The following is a 22,279-nucleotide window of genomic DNA, read 5'->3' as shown; positions in this document are numbered from 1 at the left end:
GATTTCCTCTTAATGTAAACACTAGCATTCTTTCCTTTATTATTTACTGAAATGGGCTTCTGTTACATCTAGTATTTAAAAACCAAAGCATTAAATAAACCAGTGCATCTCAGCGAAAGCGAAACTGACGCCCCTCCATTTGCAAATGGATGGAGTCCCCCCCCCCCTCATCTGGCAGTGCAAGGATTTGTTTAAAGTATGTAGATTATACGAACTAGTTCCTCGGATTCCCAGCTGTCAGCGCTCCGGCTCTAGTCGTAGAGCTGTGTCCTTCGGAGTTGTGATTTTCATCACTCTATCTGTGAATCTGATTTCGACGGAGCCTTTATTTTCATCACTCTTGCTGTAGCCGCAAATGTGGCTCCTGTGGAGTTTTGATTCTCCGAGCCATTCCTTTGAGTTTCATTTCAATTCTCTGAATACTGTGTCGTAGTATAGCTATGTACATTAGGTATTGCCTTTTCTATACAATATTACTGTAATATTTATGTAAAATAATAAATTTTAGTTTTACTTAATTACTAATTTTACTAACGCCTTGTAATCAAGAGCTGTGGATTTCTCTTTAATTTTCTTTAGAATTAATATAGTAATAAACATAAATTTTTCTTCTAATGTATTTTTTCAAGGTTGCAGAACAAAATGTGGACCCCTACCGAACAGAAGAACCTCGAGCGATATTCGGTATCGTTTTGTCAAATTAAATAAAGAAAAAAAAAAAAAAAAAGAAAAAAAAGAAAAAAGAAAAAAAGAAAATGCTGGTATTGTCAGCAGACAGTTTCTGCTCTTTGGGATCTGCCTCCAATCAAAAATTTATTTTTACACTGTGCTTTGCACAAAACAAATATCAATTATAGTAATAAAATAATGTAATCTTTAACAAAAGTCAGTTTAGTTTTCATTATTTTTAATTTTTAGCAATTTCTTATTCCAGAATTTTATTGTTGTTCGATATAGAAAGGTTTTTTCTAGGGAATTTCAAACGTACAACTGAAAGAAATCAGTCCAGAGAATGAGCGGTTTGGTTGAGTTCCAACGATCCCACTCCTTGTTCAGTTCTTTCTGCTTTTCCCCCATGTTTTCACACCGCTCTTGATCCACGCTTGTTCCGAGCGCGTTCATCAAGGTCATTTTTAGTGAGCGGGGAATCGTTTTAAAGAACTGATTCACTTCAGTGAGCGAACGGTTCCCATCTGATTCCTTAGGAGGTTATCACATATGGCTAGACGGGACTGCTAGACATGTGGCTAGGAGGTCCCTGCTAGACGGGACTTTTCTGAGAAACGAGATTCTGGTAGCACTGGTTAAAATGGGAGGATTCCTAGAAAAAAGAGCCCCGCTGGAAGCGAAGTCCCGCCTAGTTACGGAAAAATGTTGCGGCTACACGGGAATTTTTCAAACCTCACCGAAAATGTCTCGGCTGGAGCTCTGTCCCGAGTAGAGACAACCAATCAGAACGAAAGTTCTGCTTCTGAATTATCACGTGATCCCAATCTGAGCGATAATCGAGTAGTGTTGGGCGTTCAAGTCTTTGTAGTAAGTGAAAATGGTAACCTAGCTACGTGGGTTTCCTGGAATTAGCGGGTTCTGAGAATTGTCCCTTTCAACGTCAAGTCCCGCGTAGCCGAAACATAATGTGATTGGGATATTAAAGAAGCGGTTTTTCCCATCTCTAATCTTCTGCACTTTTCAAAAACGTTTTGACATTTAATTTATGTAAGACAGACGAATTTCCATGTCTTCTTCTTCACTAATATCCACTTTTATAGGTAATTTAAAGTAATTCTTTTGTAATTCAGCTATACATCGTTTCACGGTGCATGTGGTTTCTAATCGGACGTCTAATTCGGTTAAAATATCTTCATTTATCGGTTCAGTCACAGATCCTGCAAAAGTTTCTAAACGGGTGATTTAGAGTGGCTTTTCCACGCTTTAACGAATTTTTTCTTCCGTTAGGAATGCAAATTACGCAATATAAAAATTTTGGAAAAGTACAGTTTTGATTTTCATGCTTTTACTATTAAATGCCCCCGATTCGTTCTTAACTCGGGTTCTGTCGGGCTTTGGTAATTTAATATAATATAACTCCCATCCACTCAATAAAATCTGGAAAGACATTATAATGTAAAGACTGTATCTTTAATTTCATAACTCTCGTATTTTTCACTACTTACACCTCAAAGGCCAGAACGCACATATTAGTTTCTCTTTTTGGTACAGTACTGTCCTCTGGAGGCGATTTTCCCCCTTAGCTCCACCAGCGCAGTTCATAAACCATGAAAAAAGATTGAACAGATCCTGAGGGACGGAATTTGAAGGTCTCGTATTTTCCTTTTCCATATGAGTGACATCTCAAAAAAGCTGTTAACTCGGCAGATTTAAGTACCCCATGAAGCAAAGACGCTATTGTGACAAACATCCATGCCTTACTCCACATTCGAACTCGGGCCCAGCGGCGTAAAAATGTGTCTAAACATTTAACGTGAGAAATATAAACTAACAATTATAATTAGCATTTAATTTATAGGCATTCATATAATGTCTCTTAATTTAAAGCAGTACAGCTCTAATTTAAAGTAATATGGCTAAGTCATTTAATCAGTTTAGCGTTTAGTGTTGCTGGCTATTCCATTGTTGAGCCCGGGTTTGAAACCCGGAAAACCTTAAATGTTTGAAAGCGTATAGTGTCTTTCTAACATGGGGGGGGGGAAGGGTACTTAAAATACACGGCTAGACGAAAGTTCTTTCATGTAGTTTGGTGCATGGAGGTAGGAAGTAAGATGGAGTAGCCCTAAACAGGTTTCTCCCGTACCCTGCTCTGAAGCACTGGCGGTCACTACGTGGTGGTGACCAAATCATTGAGTCATTTACCAATAAGTTCAAAGGGTTTTGACGCGATCGGATGTAAATATTTTGTAATTACGTCGTAAATATACATATAAATTTATATATTTTCTTTGTCTACATATAGAGCTTCTTCCTAAAACACTTTCTTAAATAATGACATGATTTTTTGGTTTCTCAGGCATCTTTTAAATCGAAAAATATAAGTCAATTTATAATTAATGCTCTATTCGGTTCATTTTACATTAGAGAATTATTAGAAATTAACGAAATACTTTAAATAGTACTTAACTTTCTCTAAACATTTCTGAAAGGGAATAAAATAAGGATTTCTTTAAGTATTATTTAAAATTTGTAACTGAGTTATAAAATGTAAGGGGGTTAATATAAATGTAAGGTTTAATAAATGTAAGGTTAAATGTAAGGTTGTAATGTTAACTGAGTTATAAAATTTTAATCATCATAATTATCAGATTTTTTTACCATTAATTTCAACAATACATATTCCAAAACTATTACTTTCTTAAGTGCGCATCTCATAGCATTTGCTTTACAATGCCTTTTAACAGATTATTTTCCAGTACGAACAATTCTTGCTTAATTAGTTTTATAACGTATTTGTCAACAAGATTTCAATTTATGTTTACAATTCAATATTAAGGTTATTATATATTTAGATAACATTTATAATCATTATAAATTAGATACATTTAATAATTAGATTTCTTCACAGTTGTTTATAAATGAATAAATTCTTCGTTTCAAATACATTTATAAATAATTTAATGAATATTTATGTATTTTGTTAAAGGCAGATACATGCTTTTCGCAATCACATGCATAAATACCTATACATATTTCATGTTTTTCATTTCCGGCATGTGCAAATCTTTAATTTCTGTGCATTCACTATATTTTATTTTTAATTAACCCAAATAAGTAAAACGTGTAAGCCCAAACGGATTATTTTTCAGATATATAAAATTAAAATGATGAGTTTAAAATGAGCAACAGTAAAGCCTGTCCTCTAAGAAATTTTAGAAGGTACATGTTACAATAATATATGGATGTGAAAAAAATTTATTTTATTTAAAACATTTTGGCGTTTGGAACATAAAATAAAAGTAGCGAATACTCTATCAAGGGTATCGAAAGACATATACAATTTTAAAGGTACCGTAAGGTATTTTTCATTCTTTAAGCATTACATTTTTGTTAAAATTTATATTTTTGTAGTTCAACAGCTTAGAATTTTAAAAAACAAATTCATAATCAAAATCACTGGTAGTTCGGTCCGAGGTTCGAATCCCGCGAGCAGGCTGGCTGCATGGGCGTTTTCGTGGTTTTCCCCATGCGTAACGTGTATACGAGCCAGTTTTACCTAGAAAGTCCTCCACGAAGGCATCCCTCCCTTTAGGCAGATAGCCCTCGAGGCTTTGCCATAATCACACACACACATAATCAAAATCGCTGTTGTTAGTTATCGAAAAATAACCAAGATGCGATTTTTGCGTAAATGTCACTAAACTATACAAAGTGTCCCTTTTTCGATTTGTATGGAACTGTCGTTTGTCGAAATACTATCAGAACACTGTCAAGCGAGCTTCTGAATGTAAACAAAGAACACCCCATCTGGTGACCGAAACTTCGAAGCAGTGCTTCACTTCTAGTGCCGGTTGGCCACCCCTTCCTTTCTTACCGCCATGGTTTGGTGGTAGGTGAAGAGAGGAGGAATACCCTTCAGCACGTCCTTCCCAGAGGATTCTCTTTCAAAACTGGGGCGGAACTAGCCAGAGTCCTGCTGTCACCTTTAAGGTAACCAAGGCCAAGGAAAGGCGCAATTCAGCGCTCCTCTCCCCAATAAAACACGTGGACTTGATCCGATGCTATTGTTAGACAAATGAGATAAGTTACGATTACATAATACTGTTCAATTTAGCATACAATGCTAAAAATTTTTAAATAATTAATGTATTATAAATAAGAAAATTTACTTCATATACAATTTCAGTAAATTACGTTTACTGTAATTTCTTTTTCTTTTTCTTTTCTTTTTTTTTTTTTTTTTTATATATATTTAAAATTTTTGGTTTGTCTTCAATCTAACCGCCGGACTCTGGCTGAAAACATTCGTTGGGATTAGACAACTCCCATCCGTTATTTGACTATCTCATTACCGAGAACGTTTCTCAAGGTGTTGTTCCACAAGAAATAGCTCGTGGTGTCACGGAGAGTAATTTTTCGTTGTTAACGAACAGAAGCTTTAGTACGAATTCATTGCGATAGTTAAAGCGTATGTACGTATTCAACTCATGTCTTTTCTAAATAACCATGGTATAAGAAGTTAGAATAAGTAGTTAAAAAATTATAACTTATGAAAGAAGACTGACTATATTGGTCAGTGATTTGAATTTTTTCCTCTTTTATTGGGATGCGCAATTAATTTGAAGCTGTTTCGAAGAGATATAATACCAATTGTAGCTTTCACAGTGCTTGACAGTGAAAGCGGATTTATACTTGACGGGAGGGAGGAGAAACCTTCATAAGCGTGACCTCAATGCTCGTTGTCCCGGCCATCCAATCAGAATAACTTTTTCATATTTCATCCGGGCAGGAAGCAACGCAACAAGTGAGTTCACGCGAGTTGATGCAAACATTGCACGGACAGCCAGAAGGCTGTGTCGGGGACAGAAGAAGATACTTCAGGTCAGTTGGAATTCTATCCTTTTCACATTTATTTGTTAAAGGTAGCTGCATCCCAAAATGAAAAAGGTTTCTACAGTTTCATAATTAGGTAGTACACAATTTGAAGTGTTTTTAAAGCAAAACTTTTAAAAGGATTGCGCTGTTTTAATGATCTAGGGTGGAAATGTTATGTTTTATTTTCTTGTAAAGAATCATTTTTAGAATACAGTACGGTACTTAACAAGCATTAATGCGTTCGTCAAATATACTTTAATTACAGTTTTATTTTACGAGTGACATTTTTTAGCAGTAACTCTTTCAACACAGCTGCAAGTTGTTTAAAAAATAAAATTTATAAAAGTAGATAACTTTTTAAATAAATCAAAATAATTCAAAAATAAATCTATTTTTAAAGAAAAATGTCTTAAAACAGTCTGTAAAAAAGTCTCAGGAAATGCATAGCATTTTAGAAGAAAATTGTTATTTTTTCGACAGATAACTAGTTTAAGTCACTGTAAAATGTTAATTTTTTATCTTGTGTTAAATTTTTATTCCAGGTAACAAAAATGTTTGAGTACAGGAAGGGAAATAAATACATATATATATTGTTTCAGATTTCATTTATAATGTTTAGAATACGGTTCCCTCCCAAGATCTCTAAAAATTTTCCTTTAGTAAATACATATTAAAATGCTGTCGTTGCGTATTATGTAACTGTGTGTAGTCATTCTTTTGATGTGTTTTTAATTACACACATATAAATTTTTATTATTATTATAATAAATTTTTATTCAAAGTGAATGTAAATTCAAACAATAGCAAAACTGCTTTCAAAAAAATTAAATTCGCTACTTATTTGGAGCCATTGTATACATGGAAATATATCCGAAAAGTCAGTGGATGAATTAAAAGTCCTTAAAATGTTCTAAATACACTAAAGCAAGTTGATCACTAGATCATCTAGATCTAGATTTTGTCTCTAATAACATTTATCAGCACTTTTAAATAACACTTATCGTGAAAATAAGGCCCATCGAAACGGGAGGCATTAGCAACTAGAAATCCTTTGCCGCGATATGTTTTGCTAGAACTTGACGATGAAACACAATTTCGGAAGTATTTGACGTACTGTACTGATTACAGTCATCTGATTGTTATAGATTTTAAGTTTTTTGCTTATTATGAAAATGTATATAACTTTAGAAGCATGTGATACTTTTATAATTCGTTTTTGGAGATTTATTTTAAAATGCTTTTATTAATTTTTCAATGATTTAAACTGCTTAACTTAATCTAAATTATTTTCGCAATTCTTTCGTTATTTGCATTCTAATACACGTTCTCATATTTTTTATAATTTAAGTGAAAATTTTTTGTGAATTTTAGTGATTTAAGTTAACTTTTATAAAAAAATTCATTTTTTTAACATTTGCTTTATCTAATGAATTGCATACACACACTTAGAACTCTTCATGGGGGAAAATGTAATACCTATTACATAGCTTAATTTTGAGATGCATTTTTGTCTCGAAGAATCCACATAAATCTTTTAAATAAGAAAATAAAACGTTTCCGATTCAAATCAATCACTTGGTGGATTATTTAAGTTATTCATAATATGTTTTGAAATTACGTGCAGAAATTAAAAAGAGACTTTTTCGTATTTGTTATACTTTCGAAGAGAAAGAAATTGCATGGGGGGATGTCCTTTAATGATAAAGGATTTTTTTTCCTTCCCCAGACACAGTAAAAATTGAACAAAGACTCTAAAAATGTATTATTGTGAGCATAAATCTTAACTGGTATGGTGAAAATGTTGTGTTTTGCTGAGTATGAGCGGGACGATCGATCCGTACATAAAATTATAATCTTACGAACTCTTCTCGAATGTACTCGTATATAACTAGGTATTTATAACAATTATTAATAATTTGATTTTAAGAAGGAATGAGTTGTTTCCGCAAGAGACGAAGTAAGAATTTAAGATCCCGGTAGTATTCTTGATTACAAGGATCTTTATTTCTCGAGAAAAGAAATTCTACTCTGTATCTTCGAGATTTTTATTGGTAATGTTGTATGCACTTAAATCCAGTTTGATTTCGTTACAAGTGTATATTAAAATGATCCAGCATCAGTTTCTTACTACGTATTGTCCATTGATTTCTTTATTTAATACACTAAAAATGTTATTGTTTTGTTTAAAAAAAAGGAATAAATATGAAACTGGTAAAATAAAAGATATTTGATAATTTGAAATGTATATATATCAAAGTAAATAGTACTTTTCAGAAATTTATTTGTTGTTTATGTAATGAATAAAAGTTCAAGTATTTATAAAACTAAATTATTGCATAGAGGAATTCCCTGAAATTATCCCTACTTATTTCAAAAGCTTTGTTTAAAAAAATGTAACGAATTTGAAGTTAAGCTGACTTTTGAGATGAACGGAACAATGTTATATTTGCCGAAAAGTCAAAATTTAATATATTTGGGCAAGATAGACGAATTTTTATAGGACGAACACGAACACTTACGAACGGACGTACGGGCATAATGATTTGTGGATGTTTCGCTGCCTGTGCAATAAGAAACTTGGTATTTATCAAAACTAAAATGGATTAGTGAAAATATTCTTAATGAAAACCTGAAAATATCTATAAGAAAACTTTGTAGGTAAAATCTTTCCAGATAAACATTTACAGTCCTAAATATTTGCTTGTGATTATTATAAAAAATATCTTAAAATTACCAAAACTCGAACGTAAAATCCTATCGAACATGCAAGAAAGAAAAGATGAGAGAACATGATATTTCGTCGAAGGTTCTCCTAAAAAGAATTCTTACACGAGGGGGGTGGGAAGGAGCATTTTTACAGGGAAAAAATGAATTGAATCCGCACCAAAGCGCGTGAAAAGATCGTTTTAGCTAAAGGATATCTAAAGAAATTTTAAACATCCCGTTATTTTCATGTTTTTATTAATACAAACTGTTTATTCAAGCTGCCCGAATATTTATGCGAGTTCTATTGCAGAATTTATATAATTTTACGAAAAACGTTTTGAGTAACTTTTTTTCAAAATAAACAGGTTTTAAAATAGATGATGTAATATATATGTAAAGAAAAATAGTCATTTTGTTAATATCCCCCCTCAAATGGCGAGCACCAGCCATTATAGGCACTGGCCAATTTTTACTATTATTGAGTAACTGATATTTGCTAATATTTAATAACTGATATTTGTAAATAAAACTGGAAAACACATGTGTCCGAAAACAAATATGAGCCACTGAATAATAGCACATTTTGTTCATCATATATGGGTATTTTCAATCTCGTCTGTTTCAAAATCGAGAACTTATTCATATTGAAATTAGAATTTTAGAGCATTTACAGTATTGTTTTTTAATCATAATATAAAATAATAGATTTAAGTTCTACATATGTTATAGCATATTTTTTGGGCAATTATATGCAATTTCTTCAGAAATGAGAAATCGGAAGATTTTTTTTTTTTTTTTCCCTTAGGAGAGAATTTTGGAAAAGAAAGAATGTTGCTAGGTTAGCTCCCCCTTCTTCCTCTCAAAAAGTCGTCAGGTCAAAACATGACGCTTTTGTCCCTGGTACCCGCACCGAACTGGTTGAAGGTCAGTTCTGAAACACTAACTCGTCGCTTATGCCATTTATTAACATCCAATATTCTATCTTGTTTATGCTGATGAAAATGCTTTTAACATATTTCGTTGCTTGCCTTCTTATCCGAGAGAAAAATATTTCATTCTTTATCATCTGTTTTTGTTGGATCCTATTTTTTGTAAGTTTGGGAGTAAATATTTTGCTAAAAAAAAAGCTCACAATGTTATTTACTTCTCTTCTTGTAATACAGTATCTTCATGAACATATAGTGAGTGACTAAAGGCCGGCCTTAGGCATTTTGCCGACTGGAGCAGTTTTTGCGGGTTCTAAATTGTCAACTCAGTGCTTCATTAAATTTTAAAAAAATTATAGTCTCTAAATTCTGGTGCACAGCACACAGACTTCATTTTACTATTTTTGTAATATTATCTCTTCCTGGCAACCCATTTTTAAAATACTTTACGGATCACGGCTTTTCAAAAGCCAGTACCTTCCCATTTAATCATAGAAATTAAATTAGCTAGCAAAGAAAATATTAAGGTAATATCTCAATACTTACAAACAAAAGAAAACTAGTGAAAAGTTTCAAAATATTGGAAATTTAAATGAGAAAAATAACAAAATTATAGACTGTCCGACTTTTATTTTGTAAATAGTTTTCACCCTTTATAAGTTTAAATTAAATTTTAAAATGTATAAAAAACTAGCGTTGACTAACTTTCCTTTTTGTTTATAAATCAATACGTTTTCGAACTTTGATTTATAATGGCTAGAGCACATTTTATTTAAATTCTTATGCTGAATATTACTTTATAAAGTATAAAAAATATAAGCGTCCGACTTTTACTTTGAGCCACTATATCTCGCTTACCAGTAGCCAAATGGATAAGACCGCTGAATGCTGGTTATTCGACCGGGGCTCAAACCCTGGAAAATGGGCTAACTGCATGTGCGTTTTCGTGGTTTCCGCTGTATGTGACATAAATACGAGCTAATTTTCCTTGGAAAGTATTGCACGAAAGCGTGCTTTGCATTAATCAGTTAACCAATCATTAACTTTATCTTCCCATTTTTCCATTAGGAGGGTTTTTGATATCAACTAGAATTTTTTAAAGATACAACAAAACACACGCAGGCTATCCTCCTAATTTATTTATTTATCATGAGCAGGTTTCTTACCTAAGCTATATACCAAACAGAATAGTGCCTGCGCAGCGGACAGATTTACAAATCCAGCAGCCGCCACCACCAGGGTAAGGCTGACAAATCGAACGACATTTTTTCTCAAACTCAGAAAGTACATAGCGTAGTAGCGTTACATAAGCAATGACATCTTGCATTGATATGCTACGTATAATGCTGAGTTATAAGTACGTATTTAATACAATAATAATAACAGTTGCTCATTAAACTTTACAAATAAGTACTTAACAAACAAACAAAAATATTTAAAAAAATAAAATAAAAAGGAACATTAAGTAATGAAGGAAAGAAAAATTATAAATTAAATTAATAAATAATATATATAAATAAATAAAAATATATATATAAATGAATAAATAAAACAAAAAAAAAAAAAGCAGAAAATAAATTTTTAAAAATTTGAAGGCTTTTAGATTTTATATTACGCACAAAGGCCCGTGTTTTAACGTTTTGTATGTTACCATTATTTATTACATATTACGTTCTTCGCACTTCCACAAAATTCAGTTCAACAGCAGTATCACAAAATATTTTAAAAAAGCATATCTTTCGAATTTCCGATAGACAGTCTCGCGCGCTGGAGATAAAAATGTTTCTCTTTTTCTTAATGTGTTGCCATTGTTCGCTTTGAAATCGCCGAGTTTGGTAATGAAAAATTCATTAAAGTTTTACAAAATATGAAATAGATAATAAAACAAATTCCGGCTTCCAGATACCCGTGGAAGACCACTTTATTCAAAATTTGATGTCTCTAGTTTTTTTTTTTTTTTTTTTTTTTTTTTTCACAGTACGAGAAGCATACAATCATGCATATTCTTCATTATTTAATTTCTTTAAATACAATGCAGAACTCTAATATTCGGCAGCAACAATTTGAAAAGTGAAACGCCGACGCAAAATGCCAAAACGAAATGAAGACGCAAGATGCCAAAACGAAATTAATAGCCCTTCTGGTTAAATTGACCCTTTAGGTTAAAAGTTAAAGAAAAAGCTTTATGCAACGATTTTTTACTTAGCTAACTGATGAGTATGAATATCGTTAATTATAGAATTGCAATATTTTAGTCAGTTTAGTAAGAGCTCCTTTGGTTTTTAATAGATGTGAAGTCTATTATTCCCAGTAGTGAAATGAAAAGGTTTCTTAAAACAGGAGGAAAAGGCATAATGGTCCGGAGTCTCTTGCTGGCCACATTCACGAGTGCCCAGTACTGTAATGCCGAATTGATGAAGATATGTTGAAAGGTCCATGTTCTGAAGTATCTGCTATTTGCCTAGAATGCCTTCTTGAAGGATTTTCGACAGGAAACTGATTTGCATTTATACTACATACGGAGAAAACTTGAGCCCGTTCACCAAAATTAAAACGCCGGACAACCGGCTGGTTTCAAATCCATCGAACCGGACGGGTTGCATAGGAATGATTCTCCTAACAGACTGAATGCGATCTTGTTTCCCTTAAAAGGTCCTTCAGAAAGGCACCTGTTCCTCATAGGCAGATAAAACCGTCGCATACTTTGCCATCTTCTTGATAATCCGGAACTACCAGTATTCAGCGATGTTAACCATTGGTCTCTGTTGTGCTATCATAGACAAGAATTGAAATATTATCTCACAGCACAGCAACTAGCGCGAGCCTTTTAGCTTCACAGAAGCGAGCTGTAGATTAAGTAAATTTTGAGATGAGATGCGTTTTGATCTTTGTAATAAAATGCAAAAATTCAGACAAAACGGCAGCCCACCAGCGGCCGAGTCGCTGAACACTGGTAGTTCGGTCCGAGGTTCGAATCCCACGAACGGACTGGCTGCATGAGGGTTTCCGTGGTTTCCCCTATGTGTAACGTGTATACGAGCCAGTTTCCCTTAGAAAGTCCTCCACGAAGGCATCCCTCCTCGTAGGCAAATAGCCCTCGAGGCTTTGCCGTAATTAAATAACCTAACCTAACCAGACAAAAGGCAAAATTTGGCCGTAAGCAACTAAAGATATTTTAGCGTAATTGTATAAGAATTCTTGGCAAGAAGAAATTGAATTTAATCTAAGAAACTTATTCTAATAATGTATATATATATATATTTTTAACTACGTAGCACAATCCAGAGCCCATCAGCGACCGAGCGTTAAAGTCGCTGTACACTGGTATTTCGGTCAAGGATTTGAATGACTCCGCACGAGCTGGTTGCAGGTGCGTTTTCGTGATTTTCCTCATAAGTAATGCGGATACGAGCCAGTTTCGCTCCGAAAGCCCTCTACGAACGCATCCGTCCTCTTAGGTAGATACCCTTCTAGTGCTTTGCCATAATTAAGTAAACCAAAATCAAACTAGCATAATTGTTTAACTTATAATAAAAACCGAATAAATTACAGTCAGGAAGTTGATATTCTGGTTTATTTTATTATTTAATGATGAATTAAATTCCATTATTCAGAACTGCCAATAAATCCTTTCCTCTTTACATGATGAGCAAATAATGATTTTACAATTTTTCATAGAACTTTGCCAAGTTGAACTGAATTACAGAATTCAGACTTAAACTTTTCTAGACTTTTGCTGCTTCAAAATATTTTCCCGCTCTTTTCACTTTCGACTTATTATAGTTTAGCGGTATTTACTAATTTATTCATCATGTTTTGTTAAATCAGTTTTCAGAAAACGAAATCTCTAAAATAAAGTGCAAAAGGCTGAGTAAATTAATTTGCCATGATAAGAAAAGCTGTGATAATTAATGAAAGTTATCTGTATTTTAGGAATATTTCAAATTAATATCCTGGATGCTTCGTTTCGAATCAGTTCTTTCGCTGCGAGTGTGCAGTTTTTACTTTATTGCATCATTCACTTTCAGGCAAAATGAAGATAAATGCTAGTAAACGTATCTCAGTTTCATTTTTACTAGCCAAATTTGGTGATTTACCTTATTCTGTATTTCCATTTACAATCTACAATTGTTAAATTACTACATATTAGCCCATATTACAGTCGTCGAGAGGTAAAGTTTCTGAACACTGGTAGTTCGATCGGAGTTCAATTTTCGGCGAACGGACTGGCTGCATGGGCGTTTTCTAGCTTTACCCCATGTTTAACATGAATACTAATCGTTTTCCTTTAGAAAGTTCCTCCATGAAGGCATTCACGCTCTTAGGTGAATACCTCTCGTGTTCATTGCCATATTCAAATAAACCAAATTTACTGCATTAGTCTTTGCGTTAAGAATTCATTATTTGGTTTTTATGGTAATATCACATTTTAAGCAACAAAAGAAACTGACACGTAGTTACGATTTGTTAATAATAGTTGCCAGGCTAATTATGACAGACCATTCAAGAGTTATCTATCTGAATGAGAAAAATGCTTTCGAGGAAAACAGGTTTGTACACTCAGTAAAGACATGCAAATTACGACGTGTTCAGATGTAGAGACTGGATCCAGGATAAACTACGGTATTCCGTGGCTCTAGCTACTTGGGTATCAGTTACCGCTGAAACTGGGCATAGACGTATTGATTTTTCTACAAGAAACAATTTTTTTTAATAATTGAGAAACATACCTAAGACTGATATTATGGGAGAGAATAAAAAAATATATTTTTCCAGGTATTTTAGTGGAAGTAATTATTCTTCCTGTGACAGTAAATTTGTGAAATTACTTGTGCAGTTGTCATAAGCACAACGAAAAGATTTTTTTTGGGGTTTATGAATAAAAAAATTCTTCATTTGAGCTATGATTTATAAAAGTTCGATATATGAAGCATATATGCTGGTAACTCGCTGGGCATTGATTTGAGATAAGCACGCCAAATTTCTATTGGAATGTCTGACCCACGCTTCTCGGTAAGAGCCTTTAACTACGGCCAACATATGCTATGATTCAATTAACCTTTTCACCCTAACTTGGGTTTCCTTACTTCTGTCCCTAGGAACCAGCTCAGATCCTCAATGGGAAATAAGATGGCATGAATTTGGGGAGTTCTGAACTTAGATTTCATTTAAATGAAGCCAAGCAGAGGTAGAGTCAGCAGCATGTAACTTGACAAGATCTTCGTGGATAAACGAATCTTCTGATGGAGAAATTTAAACTTCTAAAGGCAACTAATATTGGGAAACTCCTAACCATATTTCACATAGCTTAACCTCGCACTATATTATAAAGTCACCTTTCGTCATTCACTTTTAGTCTAGGCCAAGTTATCCTTGGCAAGAATCTATCTAGGGCAAGTGATCTCTGAGCAAAAGGCATCTTTTGTTGAACTGAGGTTAGCACAAATTTTCACTTACTGTTACACAAAAAGTGTAACCTATATCATGTATTGCTTATTAATAGCTGTTGAGGTAGAAGTCACTGTATATATTTGCATCACAGATTCTACAAAAGCCAATCTCTAGTAAAAATAGGCGACGCAAAATACCTCCCCTTGAAGTTTGCTTCAATAAAACATATAAATACATAATGGAATATAGGAATAACGGCAGGAAGAGGGAGGGATGATATGAAATTTTTAAATTACCTTCAATAGTGAAAAATTTTAAGTAACAACGAAAGCTGCTTGAAACTGGAGAGATGATTACGGAAACACAAATCAAAATTCCTTTTTTAAAAAAGGTATAGTTATTTAAATTTTTATCTTGAACATTACTGATTTTTAATTTACCTTGATTATATAGGAATCATTCGTTAAGAATCATCTGCAGCAAAATAATTAATCTATTAGTAAAAAATTCAATTACTACTTAGAACCTCCAAATGTTTACTTTAAGTAAGAAACGATAAAAATCGGAATTAACTTTTCCAAGCTCAGTTTCATACAATGACTAATCTGTTCGACGTTTTAAAATATATCTTACTGGCCTTTGACTTTTCTTTTCGAAAACTGAGGAAAAACAATCATTGAAAGAAATGATGATAATGAATAAATCAAAAATAAAATAAAATAATAATAAATAAATGAAAATGATAATAAATCAAAATAAATAAATTGTGAAAAATCATAAATCATGGAAGGAAAATTTGTTCGATAACTCTAAGAATTCTATATTTAAATACTTAGTAATAGAATGAAAAGTAATATCACGGTTAAAAGACTTCAGTCATGAGAATATTTTCATTTTCATTCGCATACCTTAATTTGAGTTTGTTCATTCTGCGGGCAGATGATGTCACAGGCGGTTAACCAACCGTTTTATTTTAAAAATGTGATTGGGTTTGTTTGCCTTTAACCAATGAGAGATGCAATTATGTGGCCTTCCATCCCTTCACATGAGTTTCAAACGTAGATAAAACTGATGTACTGTGACGCGTTTCGAATTCCATCTAACTGGAATATCATTCTGCGTGCGCTGAATTATCCATACTGTTTATTTCTATTATTTCTTATTTTCTGAAAATACCGATAATACATCAGCATCTGAGTTATTATTGGACATAGGGGTTACTACAGCGGAGTTAAAAAAATTGCAACAAAAATCTGATAATTCGTCATATTCGGGATTTTAGTGATGCAGAATTTTCGGACTCAACTTGTGTAATGGCGCAGAACAATTTTTTGGGGGTTATTTATTATACTGAGGAATATAAAAATTGTATGTAGTGATTTTGGATTTTGCAAACTTTAAAAAAAAAAAAAAATCAAAACAGTAAGCCTATCGTAATAGCTAAAAGCTGAAATCTGAATACCAAGAACACATTGCAATTGCTTTTTAATCTTAAGCTTTATATATATATATAGAGAGAGAGAGAGAGAGACTTAACTTTAATAATAAATTTTTCAAGCTTTTAAAGTTTTCAAACTTGCTTGTTTTTGCTGCTGCTGCTGCTGCTGTTAATTGAATGCTGGTCAGCAGCCTAAATTTTGCGTAGCAATGGAGGAGTTTTCTGGAATTGAGGAAGTTCGAAATACTCCTCCCAGCAGAAAGATAAAATTTTTTACAACACCCACCCTTATGCCATATGCAGATTAAGGAAGCTAGCGGTTTTGAATAGTGAACAAAATTTATTTGTTTAATACTGGCATTGTTTTAAAAGGAAGCACATGACTCTGAAAAGATAAAAGGAGAAAATTTTTGCATAATTAATTAAATGGTGAATCTGCAATGAATAGTTTAATAGCGTAAATTTGTAATATATAAAATTTTTGGTCATCAGTGAGTTTCATCCCGAGTACAATACCAGCGGAGAAGTGATGTTGGCAGTATGGAATTATTTTGTTTTGCACATAAAGAATGTAAATTTAACATCTTTACTGTAATGTTTAACCTCTTTGTGTAATTGCTTATTAAGCAATATAATTCACACATAACACGAATAAACATGTCTAATATTTGTTAATTATGGCAAAATAATCGGGGACTATTTCATGAAGAGGGATATACCTTCATGGAAGACATTATGAAGGAAACTGACTATGATATTTATGTTTGCATTGGGAAAAGAACGTTAAAACTCCACGAAACGCCAATCTGCTAATCACCAGAAGTGATAGAATCTAGTATGAACTAGAGGCATTTCGCAGCTTTAAACCTTAAGTTTTAAGCCTTTAATTTTAACGCCTTAGTTATTGGTGGATCTAAACATAATAAGTGGATTGATTGCAATAAATTTAGCATATCATTTGATTCGATATATTACATTACAAACAGTGGTCAGATTTTCGTAGTCTGGGCATTAATATTGCGTGTATGGAATACTTCTGTGTAGAACAAAAATTTTGAAATCATTTTTTAAATTAGTGCCTTTCTCATTCGCTTTTTCTAAAAAACAATTAGTCTTTATACACATAACTAACAGACAAATTTAATCTCAAGGTTTGTTTTAGATAGCATCTGAATTTAAAAACCCAAATGATTGTCAGGTACAGAAGCAATATATGGTATTAAAAACATCTTCTACTAGTTACAATAATGAAATTTAATTTATATCAATCAGATAAATTTAAAAATCGAAATTTTAAATTGTCAAGAAATGTGTTTATTGATTAAATTCGAAATCTTAGGTTTTGCTGATTGGCAATACTCCGAGAACTGTTTATGCACGAGTGCGTGAAAGTTATAATATTTAATTATTTGTTTTTCGCAGTGGCAGCATTACCCAAATCGAGTAACTGATATATCCAATAAAACGTAATGTTACATTGCGGGTTTGTTGCCTCGTTAGGTATAGTGGTTAGCGATGCTGGCTCCTGTATCACCGACCTGGGCTTCGAATCCCGGAGAAGGCATGATAATTATGTGTTCAGACCTTCCAGACGGTAGATTAGTTAGTGACGCTGACTGGCGGTACCGAAGGGTCACCGCTTTTTCGGATTTCAAAAAGGAGGCAGTCAAAAACACGCAGGGCCGAAATCCTGTCGTAGGGAAAAAGAGGCGAGAGAACCGCCCTCCGGTGTGCTCTCCCATCCGGGCGGAAACTTAATAGCAGTTACAAGGCCCGACGATAGTTGATATGTCTACTTGGATCATGGAGGTAGGAAGTACCTCCATGACTTGGATGCACAGGTGCCGACCTTGCTTCAACCTGTACCTGTAAATGTACAGTGTCTTTGCGGCATAAGATACCAATGAACCAAAAGTCCTTTCTAGGGGTTTGGTGGTGTTTTTGATAAATTAATAATATATTATTAAATATTTATTCACAAAAGAATGTTATTGAAATGCACACCCAGTTTTGCACTTTTGTTGTTCTCCTTCGAGAAAATAATATATCTTTTTTTTCATAGTAACCTAAGTCATCTTGTTTAACCTTATTTAATTTGATTCAATGAATTTTATGTATCTAATTTAAAAACAAAATCGCTAAATGAAATTTCAGGAATATAATTCAAAGCAAAACAAAAAGTGTACTGTGGCTGCACAGCCAATCAGAAAAATACGATGTTTTCAGAATATGTCTAGACTCGTGCAGAGCAACATTAATCAGTGTGGGACAGTGTGGATTCTCTCCTTGTAACCCGATTCTCACGTGAGATTGCAGCCATCCCGAAGTTTAGAACTTCCTTGTTTTTGTTCTGCATTTGAATGAAGTTTAATTGTACTGAAGATAGCTTTTGCCCATTGAATATTGTTATGAATAACAAAAACCAACAGAATAAGAATCAAAACGCTTGATATTATTTAGAATTTGAATGCTTTTAAGCGGAATTCTTTTCTTTTTTACATTTTCATTAAATTAGAAATAGAGATGCCTGAACTTTTAAATCTATCTTGGATTGGATTAGTTTTAGATGGTAGTATAGGAAGCGAAGAAACTTGAATTCACCAAGTCCTTGCGGGTGTCGAATTCTGATATTGATATCACTAGTAAAATATGCTGTACAAAACCATATATGGAAAAAATGTCCTTACTTCCTTATATTCCCATTCAACTTAAAAGCGATCCTTACACGATAAATCCAAGTTAATGTCGTTCGTTCACTATTTTTAGCTCCAGCATCTCGGTAGAGATAATATAAACGTTTCGGAGCAGGATTCCTCTAAATATCCTATGCACTGTTTTCTTTCACAGCGTCTTCTCACTGGGAGTTTTCTGTTGAACCCAATTTTTGTTAAATAAGTGAAATAAAATTCGATCTAGAAATAGTCTATCGACCTAAATTTATGCTTTCAAAGACTATAAATCCACTTATTGTAAAATTTAAGCTGAATTTTGTAACTCAATGTTTATTTTTAAATATATTCGGAATAAAGAAAGAAGGAAATCATATTTGAGAATCAGAAAAGAAGGGGATATGGTTATACGATATTTTCCATAGGAAGTAATTTAAAAAGTTAAAATCTAATTATATGTAGTGTTTATTTATTTTCAAGTAAACGACCTTACAGTATGTGAAGACATGTAGTCAGTTACCTTGGATGTCAAATTTCATTCAGAAATACATACCTTTAATTCATGGAAATAAAACAATAGCTGGAATACATAACTCATTTTCTTTCACAAAGAGGACGAAATGTAGACAATGCAGGTGGTGTAATAAATTCCTCTTTCCAATGCTGAAATAGCTTTTGATCGAAGAAGCAAACATGCAGCTGTCTCTATCATTGAGGATAGACGGCTTTGAAATTATACATGCATGTTCGTCTCTGAAAAAGAATAAAGATACAATAATGATTTTAGCTGTTATTAGTAAGGAAATAATAGAGCTAAAATCAATATCTTTTATGTTATAATAAATATGTTGAAAATCTGACGGCTATTAAGTATCACGACTCAGTTTGAAGTTTAACTTCCACATTTTTCATTGAAACAAAAGGTACAATAAATATTTTCAGATTACGTCTCCCATTTTTCAAGTGTACGTAATTCCAAAAGATAAGAAATTATGCTGTAAAGAGTAAGATATGCATCCTATGTGCCCTGGCTGTGTAGTGGTCAGCAAATTCAGTTAGAAAATGGGAAGCCTTGACCTCGGTTCCCAGTCAAGGTACCATTGATTTTTCCAAATTCTTTCTAAAAAATTAAACATACTGACGTTATAGTAAGTTTTTTATCTCAGAAAATACTGAATCTTTTTATTCGAAACTAATACCAGGTTTTAGTCAGTCTTTATAAATCTTATAAGTCAGTCTTTATAAGTCTTTTAAAATTGTAATAATTAAAAAATTTGGCGAAAAATACGTAATATAATTAATGTAACTAAAACCTTAACCCTGTTACGTATGTTAATTTTATCATGTAAGTGCAGGAAATGAATAAATTTCATCATATCCATAATTATTATGGCAATATTTTATTATCATTACCTAGAACTGAGCACTTGCATTCGAAGTATTTTGCTTTCAGCTAACTCGTAAGGTAAAAGAACTATAATTGGGTTCGAGACGCTTCAAAACTATTTTTGATTGTATACTTAACACTCATGTGCCCTTGAACCTTTTTCACTTTATCTTCTAAAAACAGTAATGATGAAGGGGAAAAAAAATTTTATTGCGGCTGAATGTTGAAGTCATGTCATATAATGAGTGGTTAACGTCATTATTGTCTTCCAGGTATGAATTCGAAGAAGACTGTTTTCGTGACCGGGGGAGCAGGATTTATTGGCAGCCACACAGTCATCGAGCTGCTAGAGGCGGGTTACGACGTTATAGTCGTAGATAACTTCGTGAATGCTGTCTCAGGTAAGTACTTCGAAAAACTTGCAAGACTGGCTGATGTCATTTGCCTTTGACGAAAATACCTGAAGGGCATATTGCAGTTCCTGAAAGTTCCCTTTTCTTTTTTTTAACTTTCGCTTTCTTGTTTGACCTTCCAGTCATCATCCTCATCTTTTTGTTAGCTAGTGTTGCTTCATCTTCAAAATGCCCCGCGGTTAGAAAACGCAGTGGAAGTATTCTGGAGCGTAATCTGTTTAGATCTTTATATTGGATCTGTATATTCCTAAATGGTCGCTTATCAATACAATTCAATCTCAGGCACAGCGAACTTGCGTATAGTTTAGCGAATAAAACCAGGGCTGTGGAGTCGGTAGGTAAAATGACCGACACCTGGAATTTTAAAGACTCCGACTCTTCCATATATATGTAAACATATACACATGCGTTACAGCTTAATTTTTTTTTAATATAAGAGAAGTAATAGATGGTACAGAAAAAAATTTGATGGCATATCAGATTATTTAATTAGCATGAAATGGAAAAAACTGGCATTGCTAATTTCTAAGAAACAGTATAGCTTCGGTACGATCTTCTTTGATAGAGGACCGTAGATCCAATATGATAAACTTCAGAGCTGAGAATAGTCTTTCCACACTAACTTGAGTTGGAGGAAGAGCCGTTGCTGTTAGGGCTACTTCTTTTAACTTTTCAGGATAGATTTGTATAAGTTCTAAAAGAGGTGTCTTACAAGAGCGATCATATTTCTGGTATTTCTTCAAGGGTTGTGTAGAAATCTTGTTTGTATTTTTTCATTTTTATACCTAAAGGCTCTTGGTTGTTTATTTTCATTCACTTTGCCTTAGCCTTTACAGTATTGTCCAAATATTTCTCAAAATCTAATTCATCACTGGAAGGGCATGAAAGAGACCCAACTGCAATGTCTGCAGTATGACTGTCCTGATATGAATACTCCAACTGCTCTGAGAATAATTTCATTCTTAGTGAAAGTTCAAAGACGTCTTTCTTTGCCTTTTTAATTTGCTCGTTAGCCAACAAAATTCGGTGTTTTGGATCTACATATATTGAATCCAGCAAGATCTTATTGTTTCACAAACTCATTGAAGAAATGATTTCTTCTACAATAAGATCTCTCATTTTAGAAAGAATAAATATCATATTCTTTCATTCTCACAGAAACAAGCCTCCCGCTAGTTCTTCAAATTGCAGTTTTTTGGAGTCTATATATGGTGTAAAAAGAAGAGTTTCCAATTCTGCAACATCATTCTACAGTCTTTCTGTTAGTGAAGCATTAGGGTTATCTATATTTTCTAAAAACGTTCTTAATTCTAACAACCTCTTTATCATCACATATGTACTGCTCCATCGCGTTGCTTAATTGCTCCTTTTTCTGCCCGCCTTATAAGAATGGTACCAATTTTGGGAGTTCTTGTTGCTATTGCTGCTTGCCTAAATTTACCACTGAGATTTGTACCATGACCTTCAACTCATTTCTAACAGCAAGCTGCAAGGTAAGGACTGCACAACGCATTTGCTCCATTTGGGATAGTTTTTGATGCCTCTTCAGCAACATTATCCATTCTCCTCATATTTATTTATTAATATGACAATAAAATAGGAAATAACTAAATATTTATTAATGTACCTAGTCCATAAAAAAATAACTCAGTTTGTCATTAATTTTTTTTTTCAATTCACTTAATTTCATTTCAAATTCAAACTGCCCAACAAAAACTGAAATCCGAGTGTTTTTAGCGACTCCAGCTCCGACTACTTTTAACTAGAAATCTGCCTAACTCCGATTCCGACTCCACAACCCAGAG

The 22,279-nt window shown here is 33.2% G+C and overlaps 1 protein-coding gene across 2 annotated transcripts in view; it reads left to right on the top strand.

Annotated features, from left to right (window-relative positions):
• Positions 1 to 5,398: 5,398 nt before the first annotated feature.
• Positions 5,399 to 22,279, top strand: part of LOC146996759 (UDP-glucose 4-epimerase-like) — a 74,947-nt gene continuing 58,066 nt past the window's right edge. The window contains exons 1-2 of one of the 2 annotated variants that reach the window (XM_085818366.1): positions 5,399 to 5,550; positions 20,334 to 20,462. In XM_085818366.1, the coding sequence (XP_085674492.1) occupies positions 20,336 to 20,462 (127 nt within the window). In that variant the 5' untranslated portion in view covers positions 5,399 to 5,550; positions 20,334 to 20,335. Of the gene's footprint in view, positions 5,551 to 9,055; positions 9,175 to 20,333; positions 20,463 to 22,279 lie in introns of those variants that run through there. The other variant, XM_085818365.1, reaches the window with a different exon arrangement.

This window comes from Stegodyphus dumicola, chromosome 6 (genome assembly GCF_044657685.1).
Source record: "Stegodyphus dumicola isolate Sdum_Otavi_A_Nest chromosome 6, ASM4465768v1".
NCBI lineage: Eukaryota > Metazoa > Arthropoda > Arachnida > Araneae > Eresidae > Stegodyphus > Stegodyphus dumicola.
Note: the sequence above shows the minus strand (reverse complement) of the source record. Positions and strands in the feature narration are given on the sequence as shown.